The sequence below is a fragment of the Euwallacea similis genome, chromosome 19 (genome assembly GCF_039881205.1).
Source record: "Euwallacea similis isolate ESF13 chromosome 19, ESF131.1, whole genome shotgun sequence".
In the NCBI taxonomy this organism is placed as follows: Eukaryota; Metazoa; Arthropoda; class Insecta; order Coleoptera; family Curculionidae; genus Euwallacea; species Euwallacea similis.
In genome coordinates, this window is record NC_089627.1 from 1,274,235 (window position 1) to 1,299,777 (window position 25,543).

Here is a 25,543-nt window from a genome sequence, read left to right on the forward strand (position 1 = left end):
AGAATGTAGGTCAGTTTGGGTGTATTGGAAATAACCGAATTTTTGAACTGATTTCTTCACGAATTATTTCTCAAAAGACGCAAACATTTGTACGTTCAGGGAAGTTTCACGAAAATTAAAAGAGGTAAATATGGAAAATCCTGTATCATTAGAATCAGCTTGAGCAGGACTGGCTGGTGAGCATATACGAGATGATAGATATCACAACAAAATGATTCATTTATTTTGCTAGTTGGGTCTCAATTTCATGATGCGAATGAAGTATCAGAAGCCTCTATGCCATTCTTGATTAGACTTGGGGACACACACCTGAACTCTAACCCTCACCTACAACGCTCATTTTAACGAAGTCACGCTATATGGGTATCAGATTCGCACCTTAAACTTACTTTGTAACTATACTTACCTAAATCTATCGACACGCCATAAAATTAAGGCTTAAAAGCAAACTTACATTTTACAATGCGTTCACCCTCTCCGTGAAATTTTACATGAAGCATCTGAGAGGGAAATAGTATGTAAATTCTTGAATTTGGGACAGAAAAGGATTGTGCTTCCAGATCATTGCCAGTGTGAAAAGAGAAAATATTTTTGCGGAAGCTGTAAGAGTACAGAAATAAGTATTATTTAATTGACCATAGAGTGTGACTTAAAGAGTTGACAATGGAGATATAACCATTAATCCAACATGTCGGTCCTAAGAAAAGAAACAACTGGGTATTTCCAAACAAAACATCATTGGCATTTGCGGGAACCATTAGTACCACCCTCTAAATAAATCAGGGCAATAAACAATTCTCCAAACACCTCGCTTAAATTCGTCACGGAAGCCTTTAACAGGAGTCAAATTCGAATAGAAAACATTGAAAAACAGAAGTGCCTGACTACTAAATGTCGAAAAATTGTGAAAAGGTGACCAATCATTCCCATCTGAGCGTTGTCTACATGAGAAGGACAAAAGGTACCACCACAATGTCGGATTTTCTGCTCCACACGTTGGGTCATCTTTATTTCGACAGATTCAAATAACAAAGTATCGGGAGGATAATAAATACGAATTAGTCACAAGTGTTTGGAAGTGTTTTTTGTGTAACTGTCATGTTAAATGCTAAACTGAAAATGATTACAGTTGATTGATTACTTAATTCCCGTACGATTTTGGCATTGTCGGAGTCTGAAACTCAAAAACTTATCAATAACAGTATACTACTTATCGATAGTAGTATACTTCTTAACAATAGTACTTATCATACATGCCATGCATTACCTCAATCAACAACATCCCCAACAAGACCATTAACTACATTCCCCCTACAGATCTTCTATCCTCGTCTGCATCATTAAGTTCCCATCAGTGATTTGATGCTCTTACTCCCTCCCTCGTACTGCCCCCACCTAAACGCTTAGATAATGTGCATGCTCCCTCATTGGTGTCCGCCCATAGGCGGCGCCTCTAGAGTACCAAGCTGCAGTTTCTAAAACGAATTAGTGTGTTCTAGTTGGTCCTCCCGTGAGGACGAAAATGAATCATGAGTCGATTGTTATATATACATAGTGCGCCTATTTCGGTATAGAACCGCCGCTTTAACTTATTTGGGTGGTTCACGCAAAGTGATCGCGTCGTGACGCTGTCGCGACTGGTTAACTTTTGTTTTTGTGCGGGATAAATACTAAACCGCTACAGTGGAGTCAGAAATGACAGTTACGAATAATTTTGGAATAATGCACCGGCCCTGTTTCTCTGGATATCCCTTTCAAGGTTTGTGACATTTTTTTCAAAGTATGCGTAGATTAGAGGATGGAGGATCGCGGAAACTGTTTAGACAATAGTATACAGTTAAAAACTATCACGGACGGGTAGCTTAATCCAGACAACTCTCTTGTAGTACACTTAAAGGAGTATCTAGTTCAAAATTTTATTGATTATATTACATTATTATGTTCAAAAATTGTTCCTTTTTCGTAACGCTACAGCCACACACGTTTCACAGCGCCAGGCCCGGCCCAACCCGGCCCGTATATCTAACAGGACCTCGAATTAAGCCTACCTGTGCTCACCTCAGCTTGAGGGCATCATATCGTACCAACAATCGGGGCTCCAGGACCATTCGCCATTACGGTTCTACATGCGGTTTTTTCCCGTAACCTGAACAGTGTTATAGTTTTTTCTTTGGTCAGGTACTAACATAGCGGAGACTTCAAAATAGTGCGCTTGGAATCATCATTCCTTTTAACTATCTGTCGCCGTCCGCTACCTGAACAGTGCAATTTACCAGGCCATAGCAATTTCTCACTTTGTGCAGACAACACCGACGTCTCGGATACACCTGCGTTACTAAGTCGGTGTCAAAATAGGGCCCGAGTGAAGCAATAAGTTCTCAAATTTATTGTAAAGTCTGATCAAAGACTCTCATAAAACCAGTTAGGCGTTCCTGGCGGGAAATTGTCGATGCACATAGAAAGGAATTATCGTTCCGGCATCGACACATTATCGATAATTTTAATATGCAATGAACTTTAAAAATGAATTATAAGTGAAGTAAGGTGAATTCGAGTTCAAAGACGAATTCAAATTCAAAAACGGGGTACAACACATCGCTCTTTCCAGACTAATCGGACGAAAAGCATCAAACAAATTTTTGGTCAGGAATTGCCTGAACACTGTCACTGCCCTGGAAAGATTTGCAAACGTGCCTTATACGTCGTAACTTAATTCATTATTTACAGTTGCAATCCCTCAAAGCGACTGTCGATTCTAAAGCCGAACTCGGCTACGACATGCATGCAATAAGCTAAAATTGTTTGAAACCATTTTTACCAGGATTTTTTTTTATATAACCGTTATAATCTAAAATTCGAAACCAATTAGAGACATATCAATATTGCAAGGGTTCTTTAGCTATAGAAATTGTTAATTTAAGAGCGAGATGTTGGAGCATTTCCCCTCTCTTGCAAGAAAATATTAAATGGCAGTGCTGTAGTCATCATTGTTGTTTTTCGAAAGATCCGTATTCTGTTGAACTGGAAGCAGCATTATCACTATTGTTTAGGTTCGAAAATGGAACATCAAAAATGGGCGAAACCAATAATATAGAAGAAATGGATGCAGAGGAAGCGGCGGGAAGATTGGAGGTAGTGATGGCATCGTATGTCCTTGGCAGGATCCACAGGATTCTGAATCAAACAGGACTATCGCTTTTTTCCTCTGTCATCGCTGTAGATCTGGGTTTGCCTTTTTGGGGAAGATTCCCCCCTTTTCACCCTTAGTTTACTCTTTCCAGTGTGCATCAACCCTTCCTGGGTGTTGGCTTGAAGTTCCCTCATCGACAGGAACTCTTTCAGTCCTAGGCGCTTCTTCCTTCGTCGGCTGTCTCTCTTGCGGGTTCTTTGTTAGGTTTTCCTTTCCGGTTTTAAGATTTCCGGAAAATCTCGTAACCCTAGGACGACATTTGTAACACTAATATGGATATGGAAGAAATGTTATGAATGAAAATATAAAATATCTATGTTCCGTTGCGTCGATATTGAGCATTTTTAGAACAATGCTGGCATTGCATAGAATAAATATTCTCATTATTTTGTAGCCGTGTACGGAATTCATAAATTTTGATTAAACTTTTATCTGAAATTGACGTAATTAGAATTATTATCGTTAACGAATTTCATTCAGTTAATTCGTCTTCGTGTTAATGCATTCTGTGCAGTAAATTACTGAATTACATTCTTTAATCTAATGCATTTTCTGTGCATTAACTTAATGTATTCTTTACATTAACTTAATGAATTAATAATTGTGGGTCAATTTATTGCTAAATTTGCTTTTATTGATAAAGGACATTATAATTTTAGTGGCGCAGTCATGTATAGGCGGATACTGGGTGATAATGCGTTTTTGTGAATGCCATACCAGTAGGAAACAGATCCAAACTTTAAGTTTGTTATACATTTTTCTCCGTAAGACCTAAAAATATCGAAATCAAATTGAAAACAGAATAAGCAGAACCTCCACAAAGCATCAAAGTTCGCGTGTTTGATGATTTGGCATATAACTCGGCTCTGTTAGTTGAACCATCTTGACGTCATCTTTCGGGAACTCTCAAAATCAAGAATCTGGTAACAGGACCAGAAGCTCACGGGTTTAAAGTTTAATTACATACATGTATTAAGAAAATAAAATGTAAATTGAGAATTATTCGCTGCTCGAAACAAGAGCCCCAAACTTCGAAACCTCCAACCAAAAACAAGGTGCCAAAGACGAGATAGGATTAGAACAAGTGGGGCAGTGCTAAATGCAAGATTATTCGATATGCGCACCGTTTCACGATTTAAATCCGCTACTATTCAACGCAACGCACCACTCCCGAATATTTAGAGCGCATTTCATGCTTAGAATGCGCCATGCCTGGCAACAGTGCCAAGCATAGCACATTGGGGGTTGGTTGGGGTAGTAGGAAGTGGCAGTCTGTTTGAAATGGTTAGTGCTGGCAGCATCTCGAGCTCACTTCTCCCTCCTCTCAATTGTTTTTGTTTTTGAATGTAAGTTTAAGATCTTTGAAAATGTTAGCAAGACTCTCGTATATGGCCCGAGGTAAGTTGCTGGGTGGTCAGTGTCCCATTAAATTTAACAAATTTTTAATCAGTGCAACACCTCATTTTTCTGTTTTTAATCAAAGAAGAACGCAACGGTGTAATTTTCTAGAATTTTGCCAAATACAGAGCTCCATTAAGGAAACTGGTAAAGTGAGTGTTTTTTGAGATGCATGTATTGAGATCTTAAAAGTTAACCCGGAAGTAGTGACAATTTTTTAATGAATTAAGCCGGTGTTGCACTGACAATCGGTTGATGAATTTATTCGCGAAGCTGCTTCACGAATTAATTGACGTATGTAAAGCCCCTTTTACATCGGTAATTTTCACGTAAATTAAAGACATGGAGAAACTCGCAAATTTATTTAAAATAATTTTATTATTAATCACCTTTGTAAAGACCTTTATATGTCCGTCAGCCAATATTCAGTCATTTACAGTCCATAGTAAACACATATGTTACCTGTTTTATTCTTTTAAGACCATAAATTACCTGCTTTATTGTACTATTATGAATCAGGTTATGTCCACAAAACCTTATCATAAAGAACCCTTTATAATCCATTCGGACACAGTGGCTAGGCAACCAAGCAAAATTTTTTGTAAAATCACCATTTTGCGCTCTCTTTTGGAGACATAAAAGCGTATTTTACGCCTGATTGTAGAAAAAAATCATTTCATAATGGTATAGACATTGACATTTCCATAACATTATTGATTTGATTTCTTAGTATAAGTTTGTTACCTGCACTCAACTCTCTGTCCTATGACGCACCGTTCTCTTATATATCCATAGACGACAATTACGAAATATTTCTAGAACTTCAAATTACCATTTGTTATGGTATATATGATTATATTTGAAAAGCCTTGAACTTTGTATTAAGGGGGGAGAGTTTGATACAACCCCCGTACTCCATTGCGGAGTTTTGACTAGATTTAGGAAAATTGCATATGGGCACTATTTAAGGAAAAGCCAAACTGATCATCTTCCTGGATTTTTGCTCTGACCGATGTGTATCTTTAAAGACACCCCGTATCTCAAAATTAAGTTCTAAATCAGGTTTCCGTTACTATAACTGCTCTCTGGTTTGGTAAAGTTATGATTACTGACCACTTGAGTGCCACTATGAAATATTTATCGCCGAATTCGGTTAGGAGAAATGGATCTGCTATCAACTGTTGCTTCTTCCTAGAGACCCACAGCTGTTATGCAATTCACACAGCATACTTTTCTTACGAGTACTGGGAATTATTATTTGATAAGTTTTCCTATCGAGTCTTTTCTATTTACGAGTGATCCAATCCAAGAGAAGCCTTTTGCAGCCAGCAGGCCTTTACCGCTGGCCCGTATCTCGATATAGCTTATCAAGTTGGTCTCACTTCCTAATTTTTAATTAAAACGTAGAACGGCATCTGACTATTGTCCTTCCAATAATTCCTCCTTCATGATACCGCTATCCAACACTACTTTAAGTGGTTCCTTAATCGTCACTCTTCGAATTTCATTTACGTTTGCAGTCTCGTCCTTTAGTTCTTGGCGTCCGCAAAACTTGCCATCATATGGTGCTCGACAAACTGTCCTTCGTCCTTTTTGGGTGTTTTAAATCAGACTATGTGTGAAAGCTCTGATAGTGTTTTGCAACTTTCACTGCGCTAAAAGCTTTTTATGTGTGACGCACTAATTTTTCTGTCTTCCCCAACAACTTGCTGTAATTGGTGATGATCGCTTTTTCCCCATTCTGGTACTGTGAAAGAACTGCTCCAATGCCGTGATGTGAAGCAGTGTTGTTCAAAATAAAAGTTCCTTCCTTCGAAGGGTAAGCAAAGATGGTTAAAAAATTGAAAGTCTTTTCTTCAGTTCCGTTTGTTGGCAAACTAAAAAAATTGACTATTTTTTTCCCTCCCGTTCGTGTTACCTGTTTGAAGTTGTGCAGCTCAATAATGGAAAATTTCTGAGTTCCGACAGAAAGACTCAGCACGACTGAGGTAACTGGGATCGATGTAAGATTCATTTCACTACAGGTGTATTCCCACATCAAGAATTTCACAACCACTTAATAAATGTAATATTTTTTCTGCTCCATGTTTATGTATAAATCCGTAATTTTAATCTTATCTACTGTTACAGTTATCTACTGTTAGCACAATCTCACGCATGTGCAATAAAGGATCGTGACGCCTTTGCACTTTGCCTCAGTGGTCAATTTTACTTACCCATACAGATTTATTAGATACATAGGAATTACCGATGAATCTCTTAATGGGTAAATTTTGATAAGAACGCACAATCAAAATTAAGTCATTCAATACAATGCGTTTTCTTTTAAGTCTAGCCGCCTCATCATTAACCTATTATAAATGGGCTTTTAATTACCACCAGCTACCAAACTAATTAAAACATTCATTTATCTATCTGTTCAGAAATCAGAGGCAAAAACATAAATTAATTCTACGGGGCTGGTGTAGTTAATTAAGATAGTACCGGAAATTTTGCCTGTATTTTTTCATTTTGAGTTTCGTCGTACGCCCTTCACCTTGATTTAAACAAAAAACGATAATTTCGGATCCCTTTTGAGACCAAATGGAAGGAAATCATATAGCAACCCAAACATGTATAGTGACCCACTTAGAGTTTCTTGTTCATTGGGCATATCGTTAAAATTTGAAGCAATCCGAAACGGAAAAAAGTCATTGCACAAGATCGTAACCTTTGCAAAAACCACGCCATTTTGGTTTCCATCGGTTGAGTGTTGTTTCCCAACAGAATCAACGGAAAAAGTCAAGAATTTTCGACCGCAGATACTACCGCAAACACCGTGTGCTATTTTCTTCGCGGTGATATAGCTCCACCCTCGCTATTTATTTAAACAGCTGAGGATGATGCAGTTTTTTTACAGCCTGGTTAGCGCGGTGCAATCGGTACCACGGAAAACCGCAATTCGCGTTTTGGTTGAGGCAGTACCCAGTACTGATCAACCTCGTCATAGAAAGCTCAAAGTACTGGTATTTTATCGTCTTTCATTTTTTGAAGGTAAACAGTTTTGTTTTTGGGGTTTCAGGCCAAGGACGTGTTAATCAACTGGGCGGGGTGTTCATAAATGGCAGACCTCTGCCAAACCACATAAGACTGAAAATAGTGGAAATGGCTGCCGCTGGTGTCCGGCCCTGCGTCATATCTCGGCAGTTAAGAGTGTCCCACGGCTGTGTTAGCAAGATTTTGAATAGATACCAGGTATGAACACTTTTATATCTATATGCATACAGTTGCCGAATTTGACAAATGAGTCTCAATTAATCATGTCAAACAATCCAAAATTTAGCACACACCTATCACAATTTGACATTAGCTAAATTTATAACTTCACTCATTTGTCAAATTCGGTATCTGTCACCATCTTTAATTTACGCGAAGGAAGAACATCTGAATTCGAAGGCCAACCGAGATTTTTAATAAGCTCGCTTCGTTTCGTTTCCAAGATACGGACGGGCAGATTTTATATTTTCAACTCCGCTCTCTTCAATCCCTTCCCTTGTAACTAATTTAACTTTGTTCTAAAATTCAATTTGGGTTGTGCTGGTGGAGCTTTCTGAATACTAAAACATTTTATTCAACGTTACCAAAATACTTGAAATTTGCTAATTAAAGTAAGATAAAAAAAACGAGAATTAAGCCATTCTTAATAGCAAAACAGCTAAACATTACTACAGACAATTTTAATTCGAATCATAAAATTTAAGAACTCCATTTAAAAGTGGGAGAAATCGGCACATTTTACTGATTCAGGAAGAAATTATTGCCGCAAAAACCATGTGTATTTTGTTTATATTTGGTCCTTCGTGACTTTTTATTGCAAACAAACTATATTTTGATGGTGTAGTTTCCCATCGTCTGGTTTTTGAACATAGCCTTATCAGCAGGGTTACCAACTAACTAAGATTTCTACAGTTTAATGAAAAAACCTTATTAGGACACTTTTTTACGTAGAATGCAATGATGTATTAAAAATAATTTCGAGATATCCCTGCAGCTTTTCTTATCAACTCTGAACAGTACATCACTTGCGGTTATTTCATTTGCGTGCAGTTGCCGGTAGTGACCTAACTTGCATCACTGGTGCAAAAGATATCAGCAGACTTTTTCAGTCTATTCATGAAAAAATTCAAGTTGTACGTAAGGCAGTGTGCAAATTTAGTTTACTGGTATGCTAGTTATTATCGGCGCATTGGATCCATGCCTGCGTAATCTCTCCATTCACTTTGAGCTCTTTATTATTACATATTCAGGGCAGTTGCACCTTACATAAACTTCGTTTCTGGTATTTTGTATATTCCATCCATTAACCTGAACGGCGTGACCTGAGCAAGAATGAGCTTTGTGTTACCCACACGTACAAAGGAGTGTAAAGGAGGAAGAGACCGCACTACTTCGTACTGAGCCAGAGAGATATATCTAATTTCTGATTACAATCATACATGAGTAAAACAAACAATTCTCATTCATTTTTAAAGCTCAACCAACTCGTTGAGAAAATCCCATGATTCCCATGCCTGTACCGCACCACCGCTTGAAACAGGATATTGTCCGTCATTTACGACCGATTTTAATGACCTAGCGCAAATCGTAACTTCCTTAACGATTTATTAAAACCCATTATGATTTTCACGGGGATTCTGTTTTCATACACAGAAACCGGTATGAAACATTATTTAATCATGGATAGCAAGGTTGGTTCGGTTTCGTATACGGTTTTACTACCCCAACTCCAAATTTAACCCATTTTCATCAATTCACTGTATAAATCTTGAGAAATCGAGCAACAGTGAAATAACTCCTCAAATAGCCACACTGCGGCTTCCTTTCGTTTCCTGAAAATTGGTAGTTTGAAGGCCAGTAGATTGAAGTACTGAGTATCTTTAATCGGATGAACTTCCATGGAAAACGTAAGACTCATCAAAGCTATCTCCTGGTTTGTGGTATCTGTTGAAATTACGTTTTCATTAAAATCAACTGGACTTATTTGTCCCTTAATAATAGAAAGCATTGACGATCCATTTCCTCTGAAATATCCAGGCGTAGCGGATCGCATCACAACGAAGATTTGTAAGCTTCCAGTGAAGAAATAGAGACATATATTTATGGTAAGGAGTCTTTGCTGATTCTTAAAAATCTTAAGAGACGGGATTGAAGTAAATAGGTACCGCACGCGGAGCGTTCACTGCTTAAGGAACCAACTCTTACAGTAGCACATCTTTATTCCTTTATTTATTATTTTATTTAAATCTGTATTCTTCTCATCCAATTTTTATTCAGGAAAATCTCAATTTTAATTTTGAACTTTAAATTACTAAAAATTACTAAACTACTAACCATGCGCAATAATGTATGTGGAACCAAACGACATTCATGGAATGAAGCCATCATTATTTAGCTGCTATTATTCGTTACTGAACTGCCAACCCATACATTTTTTTAATATTGCGCAAGCTCAGCGCTCATGATCAGTAGACTGCAGACTTAGTACCAACTGCTAGACCTAATGCCGTACCTGTTTTTTAAGCACTGTATTGCACTTGCACGCCGCGCCTGTCAACGGTAGACTATTAGTCACCTAATCACTGTGGAAAAACGAGGTCAAAAAGCGGTCAGAAACAAAATGATCTCTTTTCTGAAGATGCCGAAACCCTTTATCACCTCACGATAGCTTCAAAAGTTTTTTTTTTCTAGGAAACGGGGTCCATACGACCTGGTGTTATTGGCGGAAGCAAACCGAGGGTCGCTACTCCTGAGGTGGAAACCAGAATAGAACAGTACAAACGAGAAAATCCTTCCATTTTTAGTTGGGAAATCCGAGACCGCTTAGTCAAAGAGGGCATTTGCGACCGCAGTTCGGCACCAAGCGTGTCTGCCATTTCCAGGCTCCTACGAGGCAAAGGAGCAGAGTGCGATGGTAAGTATCTGTAGTAACAAACATGCGGAAGTAAATTGTTGATCACAACATATTGATAGCCGATAATTAAAAAGGAATGCCTAATTAAAACTCGAAAATAAACAAAATGAACCACCAGTAGAACAGCAAGTAGATGTCAGGTAACAGGTATCGCTTCTGTTCGAGGTTTTTAATTAGCGATAAAAAAATCTGGTAGCTAAATAATAATAGTAGGAAATGACTTTCAGGTTTACGACAAAACGCTATTATGCAAGCTTCGAAAATGATTAAGCTAAATCTGTTGCCTATTTACCAGTCCTCTGAGTACTGACATGCCTTGGTAGAACTTGAATCGTGTCAAGAGTTCCTCGGCAAATTGAATTTCATATATAGGAGGAATGAGGAAACGTGTCGCATAATCGGAAACACCTGAAGGTCAATTTTAATGTTGTAATTTCCTTGTCTAATCCCCAATATTCTATACATTTAGTAATGTGCCTCGAGCATTGCTGGCTGCAAAGTTATTAAGGAGTGTCAAAAAATTAGTCGGTCAAATTGAAGCCCAAAGTGTCATGTTGCAAAAGAGTAAACCGAGCCCCGAGTCGGAACCCAGTCAAAGACGGGAGTTAATAGTTAGACAATGACCCAACAGATTGGGTACCAGCGAGGGGTTTCTTTAATCTCGATCTTGAAAGGTCGTACCACGGCTACCTGTTTTAAGAATTCTCATTATCGGTAGATGATCAAGGGGGGCACAACAATTGATTTGTTTGATGAGATCTCGTGTGTGATGATGCGATAGCGAGAAATGCACGAGCCCTGATCGACAAACAAAATTAAGTTATTTGTTTATTGATTTATTGGTCATCAAGGTTGTTCAAAAACCACATGAGTATGTGTTTACATTGAAAGTGTACAAAAAATTTACTCAATGCAATCGGTGTTGAGTCTTCTTAAATAAGAACTTCAGGACGACGTTCTATATAAAAAAAGGCAAAAACGGAGCATCGTGTACCAAGAAAAAAGTTCGTTTAATAAATGTTTTCTTTGAAACGTTTAACAGAAGCAGAACTTCTTTTTAAAATAATAGAACTTCGAGTCCAGTTAAAAAATTTGCACATAGTTGTTTGCAAGCAATGCGGATATCTTTAAATTTCATTTTTCTAATAATATATACATAAATTCATTTTGATTTAACATTATTTTATATATTACTTATATTTAAACTTTAAATATAATGTCTAAATAAACTGAATGCAAACACAAGTTGGCCGGCACGATCACCAGATTTTCCCCCATTAGATTATTATTTATCAGGAACTACAAAAAATCTTATGTCTGGTTAAAATCACGAAAATAAAGTTTTTATCTAATATCCTTGTTTTTAATCCAAAAAACAAAATATGAATTCAATTCCATCATTTTCTAGAACATGTAAGGATTTCATTTTTTTGCAGTTTTTTTTTGTGTCATTATGTAGGAAAAATTTTATCGATCTTAATTAACTTTTAATGATTACCCATGGAAAACCATCAAAAGACCTTCAAACTATAAAAAAACATCTGGATATCTTTCGCAAAAAGACCCAGCTGCCGGCCTCCGATTCGTTTCCGCCGTTGCTCCTAGTAACATAAGCTACTATTATTGTTATATTGATCAGTTAGCGAACTTTAGATGCGGGGAACATTTCTGTTGTTGAATCTAGCTAGAATTCGAAATTTTAAAGCGTGAAATAACTTAAATTATTTATTAATAGCTTTGCTTCGATTTATGCGTGAGAAATGGTTTATATCTTGGATGAGAGATTTCAAGATCTTTTTATTTATGAATCTGACAAGCGTAGCTTATTAAGAATTGTTGATACAGTATATTAACATATTATTGTTAAAACAAACACTACCTATCCCTATAAAAAAGAATAGTTAAAAAAGCGGCATAGGTAGAAATAGTGGAGGATGCTTTCTAATTAATTAATTTTACGCACTTAAACCAAGGCGCGGCGATAAGGAGGTGTCTCAAGATATCTCACGACTGATTGGAGAGTTGTGATTCGTCGAATACTGAAACCGCACCATTTTGCATTTATAGAGTGAAAATTTTCTAGAATTTACCTCATGATGACCCCGCGTGACGAGTTATGTTCTGTATACAAATTATGGAAACCGTGTATTTCTAATATAAAATGGGGTCTGTGAATAAAACAGTCATAGTAGCCAATAGTAACCAAAAAATGGCTGGATGGGAATATTAGTTCGCTTCGTTATCAGACAACTTTTGATCAATACGCTATTAAATGATGAGAGATATAATGACTTGATACATTTTGTAGTATTTCAGTAAAGCGGAACACCACGACATTACGTTCTATTTGTCCGACAATTTCTCAATAACACTTTTCCAGGTCAGTGGTTTATGAGAAAAGGGGTTTGATAGAATGGCCGGAAAGCTTTCCTGATCTAACACCTCTTAATTTTTTCTGTGAGACAATTTGCAAAGTGTCGTATTTAAAACCCTTCCTGCTTTAATACAATATAGTCTAAAGAGGAACTATCCTGGTTGATATTTCAGTTGCATATTCGCCGTATCGCGAATTTTTACTCCTTCCTTGTATTCAGAAATTTCTAATTTTAATGGAGGTAAATTCTTAAAAATTGCAATCGTTATTGCTATTTTTTTAGTAACTGCTACGATGTGAAACTTGCGTACTTCCAAATGATTGGCAACATTGTTACCTTCCGTTCCAAAAACTCGAAGAAACTAGCAACATCCGCAGCAATTTTTTACCGTCTCGTTGTTAGCGAGTTACAAAAGCAGTAAATTAGCTCTCCGCCTGGAGGTGCCGTCAGACCGAAGGCAGTAGCGAGCACCATCCTTGCGGGCCTATTAGCGGGTACCAGCGGTACCACTCGACTGTGAAGGATAGATAAACACAATGCGGCATTGTTAAGCCTGTTTTACGGTCGCGCGTTTTGTGAATTCGAAAATGGCGGCCGCGGGGGCATGCAGCGTGACAAAATGGAGGCGCAACGGCTAGGCGGAGACCTGAGGTTAGTTTTTTTTCGGCTGTTTTATTCGTTTTACGTCGGCGAATTGCTGTTAGATAATGCAAAACAGCTGCCACGGGACTCTATTGTGCCAAAAACGCATTAAGGCTTGACGGGAGTGTGCTTGTGTGCGATAGAGAGATAGAGAATTAGCTTCGCCGCAGGTCCCAAAGTCGGCGACTGAAGGAGATTTTTTAAGCGTAATTAGGCGGATGAAATTAGCGAAAACGCGGGAGAAAATTATTAATGGGCCGCAGTCGAACAAACGCGGCTCGGTACCACCTGTGGTGCCGGCCTGTCAACGGAGTGTCATTTATCATCCCTGGCGCTCTTTATGCCGCAGAAGCCACTCGAGGTTTAATTCGGGGATTTTTGAAATGAATTGAGGATTTGGTGTGTTTTTGAAAGATAATTATATTAAAAAAATTGTATGTATAATGACCTGCTTGTTGCTGCTGTCGACTGCTAATTTGATATTAACGTTGTTACGTACATATCACACGCAAGTAATTTGCATGGAAAAGTCGAATTCGATTCGTTGTGAATTGATCGGGTGATTGATTGATTGATTCTTGGTGCCCACGGAGACCGTCTTGGCAGAGCCACTACAGATTAATAATTTGGACCTGGTGTGTTAAATGAGGTTGTTTTTTAATATCAGTGGCTCTTGTCGTTAATTTTTTGAATTAAGTAAGGAAAAATGTTGATGAGACTTCAAAAACCATAAATAAAACTTAAAAGAAAAGTCCACATCCTCTCGCGACCCAAACAGAACCCGTTAGGTGAAAATGATCATACACTGAGTGTTCGCTTTTCTTGCATGGAACCACTCTCCATGCAGCAAAGACACTTTATATGTGGATTTAGAACGACTGTTGCTACTAGCTATACTTAACATGTATCTGTAAGATTTCACACATTTTTTGTTGGGCGAAAAAAATTTCTCTTACTCTTTAATGGGTTTTATGGGTTAAATAGTCATTTTTATTGGTTCTGTTGTTCAGCAGGCCAACCGATTTTAGACCACTGCCCCTCAAAATTATTACCAAGAACACAACAATCGAGCGTTATTAATTTTCATCAGACATCAATTCGAGGAATACCAAAATAATCATGGAGACCCCCTCTATCAGCACCACCCGACGACCCATTTCCAAAATATCACCCAGTCATATCCTGTTCATTCAGTCCGAATAGCTCTTATTAATAGTGTACGACACGTAGGCTCCATGTCGGTATTGGTTACACCTAATTTAGGAAAGCACCCTACCAGAACGTCACGCCATTATTTCCCCCCCGTATATTTTAGAAAATACACCTCATTTGGGTAATTACGGGTTATTATTTTTTAGTGGATCGCTCGGCTCGGGTTCTTTTTGCCACGTCATTTTTCATTTCGGTGAAATAATGTTGGCTTTAGATTAATGGGAGTTTTCGGATTAAGTTTATTATTTCCCTGTTTGTGGCTGTTTACCTGGCATAATATGTCAGTTACCACCTGGAAGAATTTTGTTGCATCTTGTCCACCATATCATTTCTTTTGCAGATAAATCAACAGATAATGAAGGGACTTCTGATTGTGAAAGTGAACCTGGTATTCCTTTGAAGAGGAAGCAGCGCCGGTCCAGAACTACCTTTACAGCGCACCAGTTGGATGAGTTAGAGAAGGCATTTGAAAGAACCCAATATCCTGATATTTATACAAGAGAAGAATTAGCACAAAGGACTAAACTAACCGAAGCCAGAATTCAGGTACATTATTTCTATAGTGATAACCCTCAATATAGAATCGAGGACTATTTACTCATGTTCAAAGGAGAACTTCCATTCATCAGAAGATATCAATTATCATTTCCGATAAAATGAGATTCTTGTCAAATAAGCTCGTTACCAGCATTCAAAAGCAGAAGGTGTTTTCAATCCAAGTCGAGTTTTACTGATTTTTTAGAAAACTGTCTGATGCACCTCGATTGAAAATTAATATTAACTAATTCATCTTTTGGGGTATAACCATCTTGCGTGCAATTTCTGACCTTATCAACGTAGGAAAAACCCGAATCATCAGAAATCCAATTTTGATCAATATTTCCAATTCTTCTGTTAGCGTCTTAACCATTGAAGGTTCCTCTATGTTCCCTTTTCTCTCTCTTCGTGAGAGATGGAGGGAATCACTATATGAGATGGAGGATCAACCATATTCCCAAACCAATTTTCCAGTCGGCCTTTTCCTCACCGTGCTATAAGCTTAATCACAGGAAAAATCTAAAGATTCTATATCAAGTGAAGTCAAATTATGACTTTTCTTTTCCTGCACTGCTAAAATTGAATACTGAACTAAACTTCTGAAATTAAATACCACATTGAATTGCGAGTGAGTACTGTTGATCTCGATCAACAGTACTCAATTCTTCAGTTGGCGTTTTAAATTGTTTTAAAGCGAACAAACTTCAAGCTTCTGAATTTAATTCTTTTCTTAGATACAAATATAGTACAATAAATCACGATGTGCGATAATATGACTTTACTACATGCCATTTTATGTTTTTAAATTGGTGTCGTGACCGCATCGTATCAATTTCAATTATTGCATGACACTCGAATAAATAAAGTTTTGATCTGTGTTTGCCTATTTCTTGGATCTTTCAAAAAATCTGATAAACTGGAAAAATGAATAAAATCGGAACTTGAGAAAGCCCGAGATTTTGTGTGAACCCAGGGAACCTTAGAGAAACTAAAAAATGCGAAACATTTAGAAAAACCCCAAAGAACACCTAAAAACCTTTTATTAATCTCAATAAACAGGTTTCGTGGTATCTCGACATAGGCAATTTTAAAAACCTGTCAATCTGAATATTTCTTATAATTTGACGTTGTCTTAGGTTTGGTTCAGCAACAGAAGAGCCCGTCTCAGAAAACAACTAGCTAGCACTAGTTCTTCATTCAGCCCTATTGGAGGGCCCTATTCCACGCCCTCGGGCCCTTACAATCAAGTTATGCCTTCCGCAGAGGGCGGATACAACAATGCAGCGGCCAATCAGAGTAAGTCGATTTCTTTGCTACCCTTTTATATTTGTATATCATTGTTATGTACGTACACCTTTTATTCTTATTTATCACCTGTTACCATCGTTCTATTGATCCATTGGTTTTAGATATTGGTCATTAGTTCGTTGACGTTATTAAAAAAAATAGATATTCAATGGAGTTATACAGGGTTATTCACGCTGGTGCGGAATATTGTGGCTAAAATACGAGGCTTTCAAAAGGTTTCACTTTTGGGCTATATGGGGATCTATTATGGCTACTTTTTAAAATTATTTTCATATTATACAAGGTGTCCCAAAAGCCCTAAAAGTATCAAAGTTGTGTTTTTTTAAATGGAACCCTCTGTATATTATTGCATTTTTGGATTCTCCGATCAAAATAAGTGTCTGTTTTAATAAGGTTTACTAAACCTAAAACTTAAGGTTTTTTAAATAATTTGAATTTTATCAAAATTTGACCTAATTTTTATGTTTTAAACACTTAAGAAGTATTTAAGTTATGCAAGTGTAATTTACAGTGTAGTGTATCAATAGATCATATTTTACATCCCAATCATGATAAACTTGCCATTTTATACAGGATGTGCAAAAATTAAAACTAATCAAATAAGAACTTTAAGTGACTATAACTTGATTAATTTAAATACAATGCTATATTTTTTAACTTACCAGGATATGTAATTTTTAATTACCTATTGAATGGTATTAGGGTGTTCATAACTAAGTCTTCGCGTTTTTACAGAATACGCTAAATAACTGTTCTTTGCGCCATTTGGTGTTATTTAGTTCAAAGTTCTAAATCACATATCAACTATAACATAAAACAGAAAAAAAAAATTTATAATAGATGTTCGAAATGTCTACCGTCCATTTCTAGGCACTTACAAATTCTTTTTTTAAAACCACTACTAACTCTGGAAAGCATTTGCGGAGTAACAGTTTCAAACGCGTCTCTTATACGTGTTTTCATATCCTGTGAAGTTGTCGGAGGCGTATTGTAGACAATTCCTTTTATGTATCCTCACAAAAAGAAATCTAGTGGAGTTAAGTCCGGGGATTTGGAGGGCCAATTTTGATATCCATTTCTTCCAATCCACCTTTTTTTAAAGTTGGCATTTAAAAATTGCCGAACCTCGAGATGATAATGAGGCGGAGCTCCATCCAATTGAAGCCACATGGTAGTTCTAATAGTTAAAGGGACTTTTTCTAATAATACTGGAAATTGGTGTAAAAGGAAATTTAGAAACATCACACCATTTAAAGGTCCTTCAAAAAAATACGGTCTAATTAAATATGGGCCCAGTATTCCATCCCACACATTAACGGATCATCTATTCCGATTTCTCATGACTCTGTATTCATGAGGATTCGAATCAGAATAGTAATGAAAGTTGTGTCTATTTACAAGACCATTGTTATGGAAAGTACATTCGTCACTAAATAGAACTTCATCGAAAAAGTTTTCATTTTCTGCCACTTTATCTAACACCCACATGCAAAATTCTGTTCGGTTGTCAAAATCATATCCATAAAGTTCTTGGTAAAGCTGGATTTTATAAGGATAAAAACTATGTTTTTTAAGAAATCTTGAAACACTTGCTTGACTAATGTTCGTAACGTCGGATATCAAAATTTGACTAATATTGGGATTTTCGATAACTGAACCAACTACCATAAAAAACATTTTCGTCATGTTCAGTGACACACTTCCTTGTAATGGGTTTCTTGTAATTGACACTTCCTGTCTCTTGGAACTGGTGCAATAATCTTTCAAAAACGGCTGGCTTAGGATGTTTTCTTTCGGGAAACCTTTGAGCATAAACTCGAGAAGCCAATAAACAATTCTTATGACATTCTCCAAGAATAAAAATCATGTCAATACGCTCTTCTTTTGGGTAAATCTTCATTTTGACTATGTAATACCACAACAATATTTCAAATAACAAACGATCTAAGCGTCCAAAATTACGAAAAATAATACCATTCTAGCAAAAACGAAAAACAAAGTACGCAAACTAAACTGACAGATTAAATAAATTATCTGATATTTTGAAATATCATAGGGAACTATATACTAGAACTAGCATAAATTGGAATTTTGAACTAAATAACACCAAATGGCGCAAAGAACAATTATTTAGCGTATTCTGTAAAAACGCGAAGACTTAGTTATGAACACCCTAATACCATTCAATAGGTAATTAAAAATTACATATCCTGGTAAGTTAAAAAATATAGCATTGTATTTAAATTAATCAAGTTACAGTCACTTAAAGTTCTTATTTCATTAGTTTTAATTTTTGCACATCCTGTATAAAATGGCAAGTTTATCATGATTGGGATATAAAATATGATCTATTGATACACTACACTGTAAATTACACTTGCATAACTTAAATACTTCTTAAGTGTTTAAAACATAAAAATTAGGTCAAATTTTGATAAAATTCAAATTATTTAAAAAACCTTAAGTTTTAGGTATAGTAAACCTTATTAAAACAGATACTTATTTTGATCGGAGAATCCAAAAATGCAATAATATACAGAGGATTCCATTTAAAAAAACACAACTTTGATACTTTTAGGGCTTTTGGGACACCCTGTATAATATGAAAATAAGTTTAAAAAGTAGCCATAATAGATCCTCATATAGCCCAAAAGTGAAACTTTTTGAAAGCCTCGTATTTTAGCCACAATATTCCGCGCCGTATAGCGTGAATAACCCTGTATAGAGAATACAGGGCAAATCGGTACTAATAGAGCATTTATTTGAAATGAAAGATCAATGGAAGTGGTGCCAGATGTATGAACGAAAATAAATCTTTATTTTTCCCCCATTTTAGTGCCTGATATTTACGCTCCAGCCCACGGTCACAGCACTTCCCCAAACCTACCCCTGCCTGAAGTTAAATGGGAACATCCCCTTACTCACAACCCTTTCCCTGCGCATCCCATGTACCCCCCAAATCCCACCAACCTAATGCCGATCGCGCCCATCAACCAAGCCAACAGCATCATGGTGCCGTCTACATCGATGGTGACATCCACGTCGCCAAATATGCCAGCCGTTGACAGCAACAACATGTCATCGGCTGCTTCTAACGGAGGTTTGACAGCTGCTACACCAGTTTCCGGTGGGAGTTTAACAAATGGAGCCGCGAACATCCGGAATTTGGAGGCGCAGAACGGTGCAGTGGAGTTTAAGGACGGAAATGACAATATTCATCATGCAGTGACTACTAGTCCAGGAGGAGGACATACATATGGGAACATGCCACCCACGCCAACAAGTATGGTTACCATATTAGGACCAAACAGTGGTAGGGATAAGTTGATTTGTGGTTAATTATTTGATAAGAGCTGATCGCAATACACATCCACATAAAGTATTACATGTTAGCAAATTTAAAGGTGAAATATGACAAAATGCAAAATATTATTGTACAAGCTTGACGCACTAAACAAATCACCTTGTCCCTTCCTGGTACTTGTCTACACACTTTCAATTTTACACTTTTTTTACACAACTTGGCACTTTCAATTTTGTTTTAAATTCAAACCGTTTGATCTGTACTCACTCTTATTTTAACGAAATTGGTTATGATCAGCCTCTCGGTCTCACAGTGGACCATTAACAGAGCGTGTCGCATCCATTTTACCCATACAGACGCCGTTTTCATTCAAAAATATATAAAATTACATCACTCAATTGTCCACTTTCTCTTATGGTCGCGTTTTCAATTAATGCATTATTGTAAAACCACCAGTCTTGCACAATGTCGATCGTAGACCTCGGTTTTTGCCCCCAAAACCAGTCTGGCTTAGATAACAGGATTTTGCGAGCAAAATAAATTACCCCTTTTTGTATAATCCATCTGAAAAATTTTTAAATCTCAGAAATGGAAACCTTTGTCGGTTTTAATAAAATATCTGCTGACATTTGGCAACGTAATTTGCCTCCTCGTATGTGATGTGAAAATCCTGCTGTCCATATAAAACCTTGATGACTGCGGTCGACAAAAGACAGTTCCGGAAAATTTGTGGGGATTTTTATATCCGTCTTGACATAAACTTCTGCCGAAGTCCATATAAAATTTTGATGGGGCAAAGGTGGGGTCTCGACAAGAGACTGTGACGACGCTGCCGTTTTTTGAATCTATGGGCATTTCTAACGACGCACTTTATCTTAGTTCGCTCACAGAGAGTTTGAAATATTTTGTTTTCTGCTTTTTCTAGGTAACAGTTCAAATAGCACCGAAAACACTCCGTCGCAACAAGAACAAGCCAGCAACATGCAACACCAGCTATCAAATTGGCAGATGTCGCCCAATCACCAGGTGAGGAACCTGAGCCCAATCAACAACCACCAATTAGGCGGAGGCTTGGGGCAAAATTTGAATCAGCCTTTAAGCGGATTCGGGCAGAACATGCACCACGGGTACGCCAATCACGCACCTAAGGGATACCAACCCCCGTACTATGGGTGGTACTAGCGACGGCTAGATATTCAACTATCCCCTCTTCATTGTTTGGTAAATCTGATCTATTCCCTAAGAAATGCAGGTAGGAGACAACTTTCAGTTCGTTTTTATAGAAATATTTTTAGTGTTAAGGGTATCGATAAGTTGGTTGTGCTAAATTGGTTCTACATGAGATATACAGATTCAAGATGGCGTCAATAATTCAATGTTAAACGAGAATGTACTCAGAACTCAGAAACAAATGGCGATAGAATTATTTTTGATACGTCATCGAATTCTAGGTGGGCCTTCGGCTGCGAGTGCGCTAACATTACAAGTACTAAACTTGTAATTATGAAATGTTGGCCCCAAATGCTTTCTAATGTAGTAACGATTAAGGCGTTGATGTAGTTATTAGTTACAGTAACTTGTAATTTGGTCTTCATCTTTGAGAATTAGTTGGAAATGTATTTATGCGCTTTGGGAAAATACAAAATTGACAAGGGCCTTCATAAAAATATACATAGAACTCGGACAGAGGTAAAAATGCGAAAACAATCAAACGTTTGTTTAGTATTTGTCGAATCTAGTGTGTAACATAATCGGGAACTTCATAGCCCTCCAGGCCGTTGTGACCAGGAAAATAAACCCTTAAGTACAATAAAACATACCTTAAGAAACTTTATGAGAAAGGCTTAATCTTGTTCCCACATGGACAGCACTATTTTGGTTCTGATCCTGGAACGGCTTGGCCGAAGAGACCTGAAAATATCTGAGCACCTTACACACACAGTTCTCAAACACAATTTCCGACTATTTTAATCACATTTTAGTTATAAATAACGCAAAAATAATTTCTAAATCTAATATCAAAACAATTTTGAGGTTATCATTAAACAAACGAAAGAAACGGCGGGAAAATCTCTTCTCATTCTATCTCTCTCTTAAGCCGGACGGCTTGGGAATCCGAGACAGGGATAGGATATAAAGGATCAATCCTGTGATGCACGTATTGACGTCCTTAACTGGCTTTTGTCTTGACGTTTTCGTTCTCTGTCTTACTCGTGGTGACCGACTGACCTAGATACCTGTAGAGCTATTTGTTTATTAAAAAAAAAACATCCCCTTTAAGTGGCGCTGAAACACTTGACATTGGAATGTGTGGAATGTAGGTCAGTTCTGGTAAACCGGATATTACCAGTTTTTTAAGATTGGCATCTTTTCTTCGTCCTTGAGCTGGTGCTCCCAGTGGAATTTTTGCAATGCGGATATAACCGGTTTTTTCACGAATTGTTTTTAAAGGACGCGAACATCTGTGCTTTGAACGGAGTTTAAAAACAGTTTTGTATTCAGTTTTTCAGGAAAACTAATGGAAATAAATATGTAAAATCTTATATCATTAGAATCAGCATATACAGGGCTGGCTCTTGAACATATAAAAAACTATAGATATCACGATAGAATATTTTGATATCACCATTCTACATTAAAGAGCGCCCTAATAAGGTTTTAACTTCAGAACCACATTCGGCTTAAGTTAAAAGCTACAGGCCAAAGTTGAAAATGCAGTGTTTCAGTTTTTTTCCTGTTCTGGAAAATTGTAAAACTTAAGACAATGACCAATTACGGGGTTTCACACAAAGTTGTCTATCCCCTTTGCCAATTTCACCAACTCTGTATCATTTATGGTAACTCACATACATGTGGAACCGATTTTCATGGCACACTATATAGGTTTAAGAATTTGTTTTTTACCGATAGTTCCCATGTACATATGTACGATAGATATATTGTATGTAAGCACGCGATATTATGTTCAATTTTTAAAATTCCTTCATTTCCAACATGTAAAGTTGATTAGCATATTTCCAATATACTAATCAACTTATAGCCAAAAAAAATTCTACATGTTCTTTCATGTAATTCTCATTAGTCTATGCATTTGTTCCCAATTTGCAGGAGTTTTACAGCGATGTATAAGCTCTTGAGAAGTCGAGGAACATGTGTTGCAGCTAAAACCAATTTTAATGCAAAATGTTTTAAAATTTAGGCTTTGCTCTGAATGTATTGCAAAGAAATTATGGACTCATGTCATGTGGGTGTTTTTTTGACCCACCAGGGACTTAGGAAATTCTAGCTCTAAGAAGAAGCAGTACGGTTATTCTAAACTTAACCATTTCTAATCTATTTCTACTAATTTCTGACTAGATTAAATTTTAAAATTAGTGAAGTAATATGTGGTTAGTTGGTTCACTTTTTACTTTTCAAAGAAGTGACTAAAATTGCCGTCCGAAAGGAGTCCGGACTAACACGACGACTGATAAAAGAGCATTCCATAAGCGCGGGTTCTAAGAAACTGGATTGCCATATAGATGGCACAAGGCGGAATGTGCAGAACGTAACACAGAAGGCATGCAAATAGCGTGCACAGGCCTTGTTCACGGTATTTAACTGCCTCTATCCATCCATACGTAGGCCTACAGAGTGCGTTTTTTTAATACGATAATAATTCCTTAAATACGAGATGTATGAAAAAAATACAAACTTGAGGAAGATAAATTATTTTTCTAGGATTTTCTAGTGAATTGAGTCTAACACGGAACTAAAATATTTACACATAAATTATGTTGCGCTTCAAAAAACCCACCATATAGTATAAATATAGCCGTCAGGTTCGGCTTCAGGTTTGTTCTTGGGTGCATAGTATATTGATACATATTGGTACACGGTGGCACTTCAATGATTCGCGTTTGCAACTATTTAAGATTAATGTGTGATGGAGTCAATGAAAAAAAGCTGGCCAAATATAGTTTCTTTTTAACTTATCGCAGAGATAATAACCCTATGATTATTACTATTCAGTACTTAACGCCGCCGACGACCAAGAGGGCTCACTGCCGCGTAACTTACCCGAAAGCAGGAGAGGGCCAATTGGACATTCTAGAGAGTGAAAAGTTCTCTAGGAAATGACGCCAATTAGCTTGTAAATATAGCTTCGGTATATACAAGTTTAACACTCGCTAATTTCGACGTCATGCCCAGAGGGACACTCTATTCATCAAAGAAAAGTCTGGTTCCAAGGCCACTCCTTTTTTGACCTATTGGCCATTTTTTAGGTTTAGGTTGTCCGTGATATTCCTTTTTAGGTCCTTTAGAACATGTGTATGTGTTTGGATTAAATAGACGTATTAAGTTTCCCAAGATTGAAATTCGAAATAAGGACGACTCCTTGTTAGCATTCTTGTTGTATTCCTTATCCTAAAAAGGTTTTTTTAATATTTCTTACAGGCAATATTTTCTCCAGTTTATACGAATAAGTTAACAGTCACCCTATAAGTAATTACTCTCCGCCAGATTACTGTGTATACAATAGTCATGTCTATCACTGTTTATACTTGTCCGCAACATAAAGCCTCGGTTTCATGCATCCGTCATCCAACGATCGGAATCTATCATTATTATCCTATGAATACTTTAAGTAATTTGTTAAAGTAAACGTCAAATAATGCAGCTCGAAATGATACAGCATTGGTCAAACGTTCAGCTTAGCGTTTAACCAACGGTTAAACGGCTTGTGACGAACGATCAAACGACTCGTGACCAATCAGATATTCGTTGAATAATCGTATCATTGGATGATGGATGCATGAGAATGAAATTTTAAAGTTTCCTTTGCATGCATCCCTCATCCGCTAATACGTACGATGGTGCTGTACGACAATGGATAAAATTAAAAATGAAATTTTTCTCTGCTGTTATTTTGCAGCTTATTTCTAGCATTTAACATAGGAATATCGGATTGTGGCATTGCGGATATTGAGAATTTTTTCTTGTACGTGTTGAAAACCTACGTAGATAATTTATATTCATAGATACAAGATTTTGAAATTTTCTTTTTAGACTTCACGAAGCGTGTAATGTACATTGTCTGTAAATAAAGAAATGTGTTATTTTTTCTTGTATAGTAATGTATTGTTTTGTATGTGTTTTCACTGTTGTATGTATTTATAATTTAAACATGTGAGATTGTAGTTTTCATATTGAAACGTGTTAACTAGTTGATAAAACACTTGTATATTTTTGTACGTATTTGACTTTGTAAACATGATTTGTATTTTTCAGAACGGGAATAAAACGTTGTAAATAGTAAAAAGGTCCGTATTATTTGCCTCCCTTTAGTACTGAAGTATTGGCGCGAGACGTGCCTTCATTCATCAAACGGTAAACTGCGATAATAACAAAAATAAGGAAATGAGTGAAAAACTTGTCCTTGGCGACTATGTCGAAAAGTAATTTGAGTACATAAGTACCTTTTATGTACATGTTTACAACATGTTTTGCTAATCAGATTTGTTTTTGCTAGTTCACCGGAGCTTGAAAAAAATAGCCCTCGTATTTTTGATGACTTCTGAAATAAGCCCAGTAGAGATCCTCCATTCCACAACTGGCTAAATAATGGGACGAGATTATTAATGGTT

General features: G+C 36.9%; 1 protein-coding gene and 1 long non-coding RNA gene across 3 annotated transcripts; one reads left to right on the forward strand and one right to left on the reverse strand.

The window, feature by feature from the left end:
- Positions 1–1,062: 1,062 nt before the first annotated feature.
- On the reverse strand, positions 1,063–2,362 carry LOC136415166 (uncharacterized). Its single transcript, XR_010752587.1, has 2 exons — positions 2,274–2,362; positions 1,063–1,475 (listed from the first exon to the last, which is right to left on the reverse strand). It is a non-coding gene; the product is annotated as an uncharacterized lncRNA (long non-coding RNA).
- Positions 1,487–21,989, forward strand: LOC136415164 (protein gooseberry-like). 2 transcript variants are annotated; one of them, XM_066399612.1, is made up of 7 exons: positions 1,487–1,759; positions 7,650–7,822; positions 10,316–10,538; positions 15,108–15,313; positions 16,441–16,600; positions 19,449–19,895; positions 20,842–21,989. In XM_066399612.1, exons 1-7 carry the CDS (start codon positions 1,696–1,698, stop codon positions 21,096–21,098), a joined length of 1,530 nt encoding a protein of 509 aa, XP_066255709.1. In that variant the 5' UTR covers positions 1,487–1,695; the 3' UTR covers positions 21,099–21,989. The 2 variants fall into 2 exon arrangements, with proteins under 2 accessions (XP_066255709.1, XP_066255708.1); XM_066399611.1 differs by having other exon boundaries at positions 19,449–19,925; positions 20,842–21,988.
- The last annotated feature ends 3,554 nt before the right edge of the window (positions 21,990–25,543 follow it).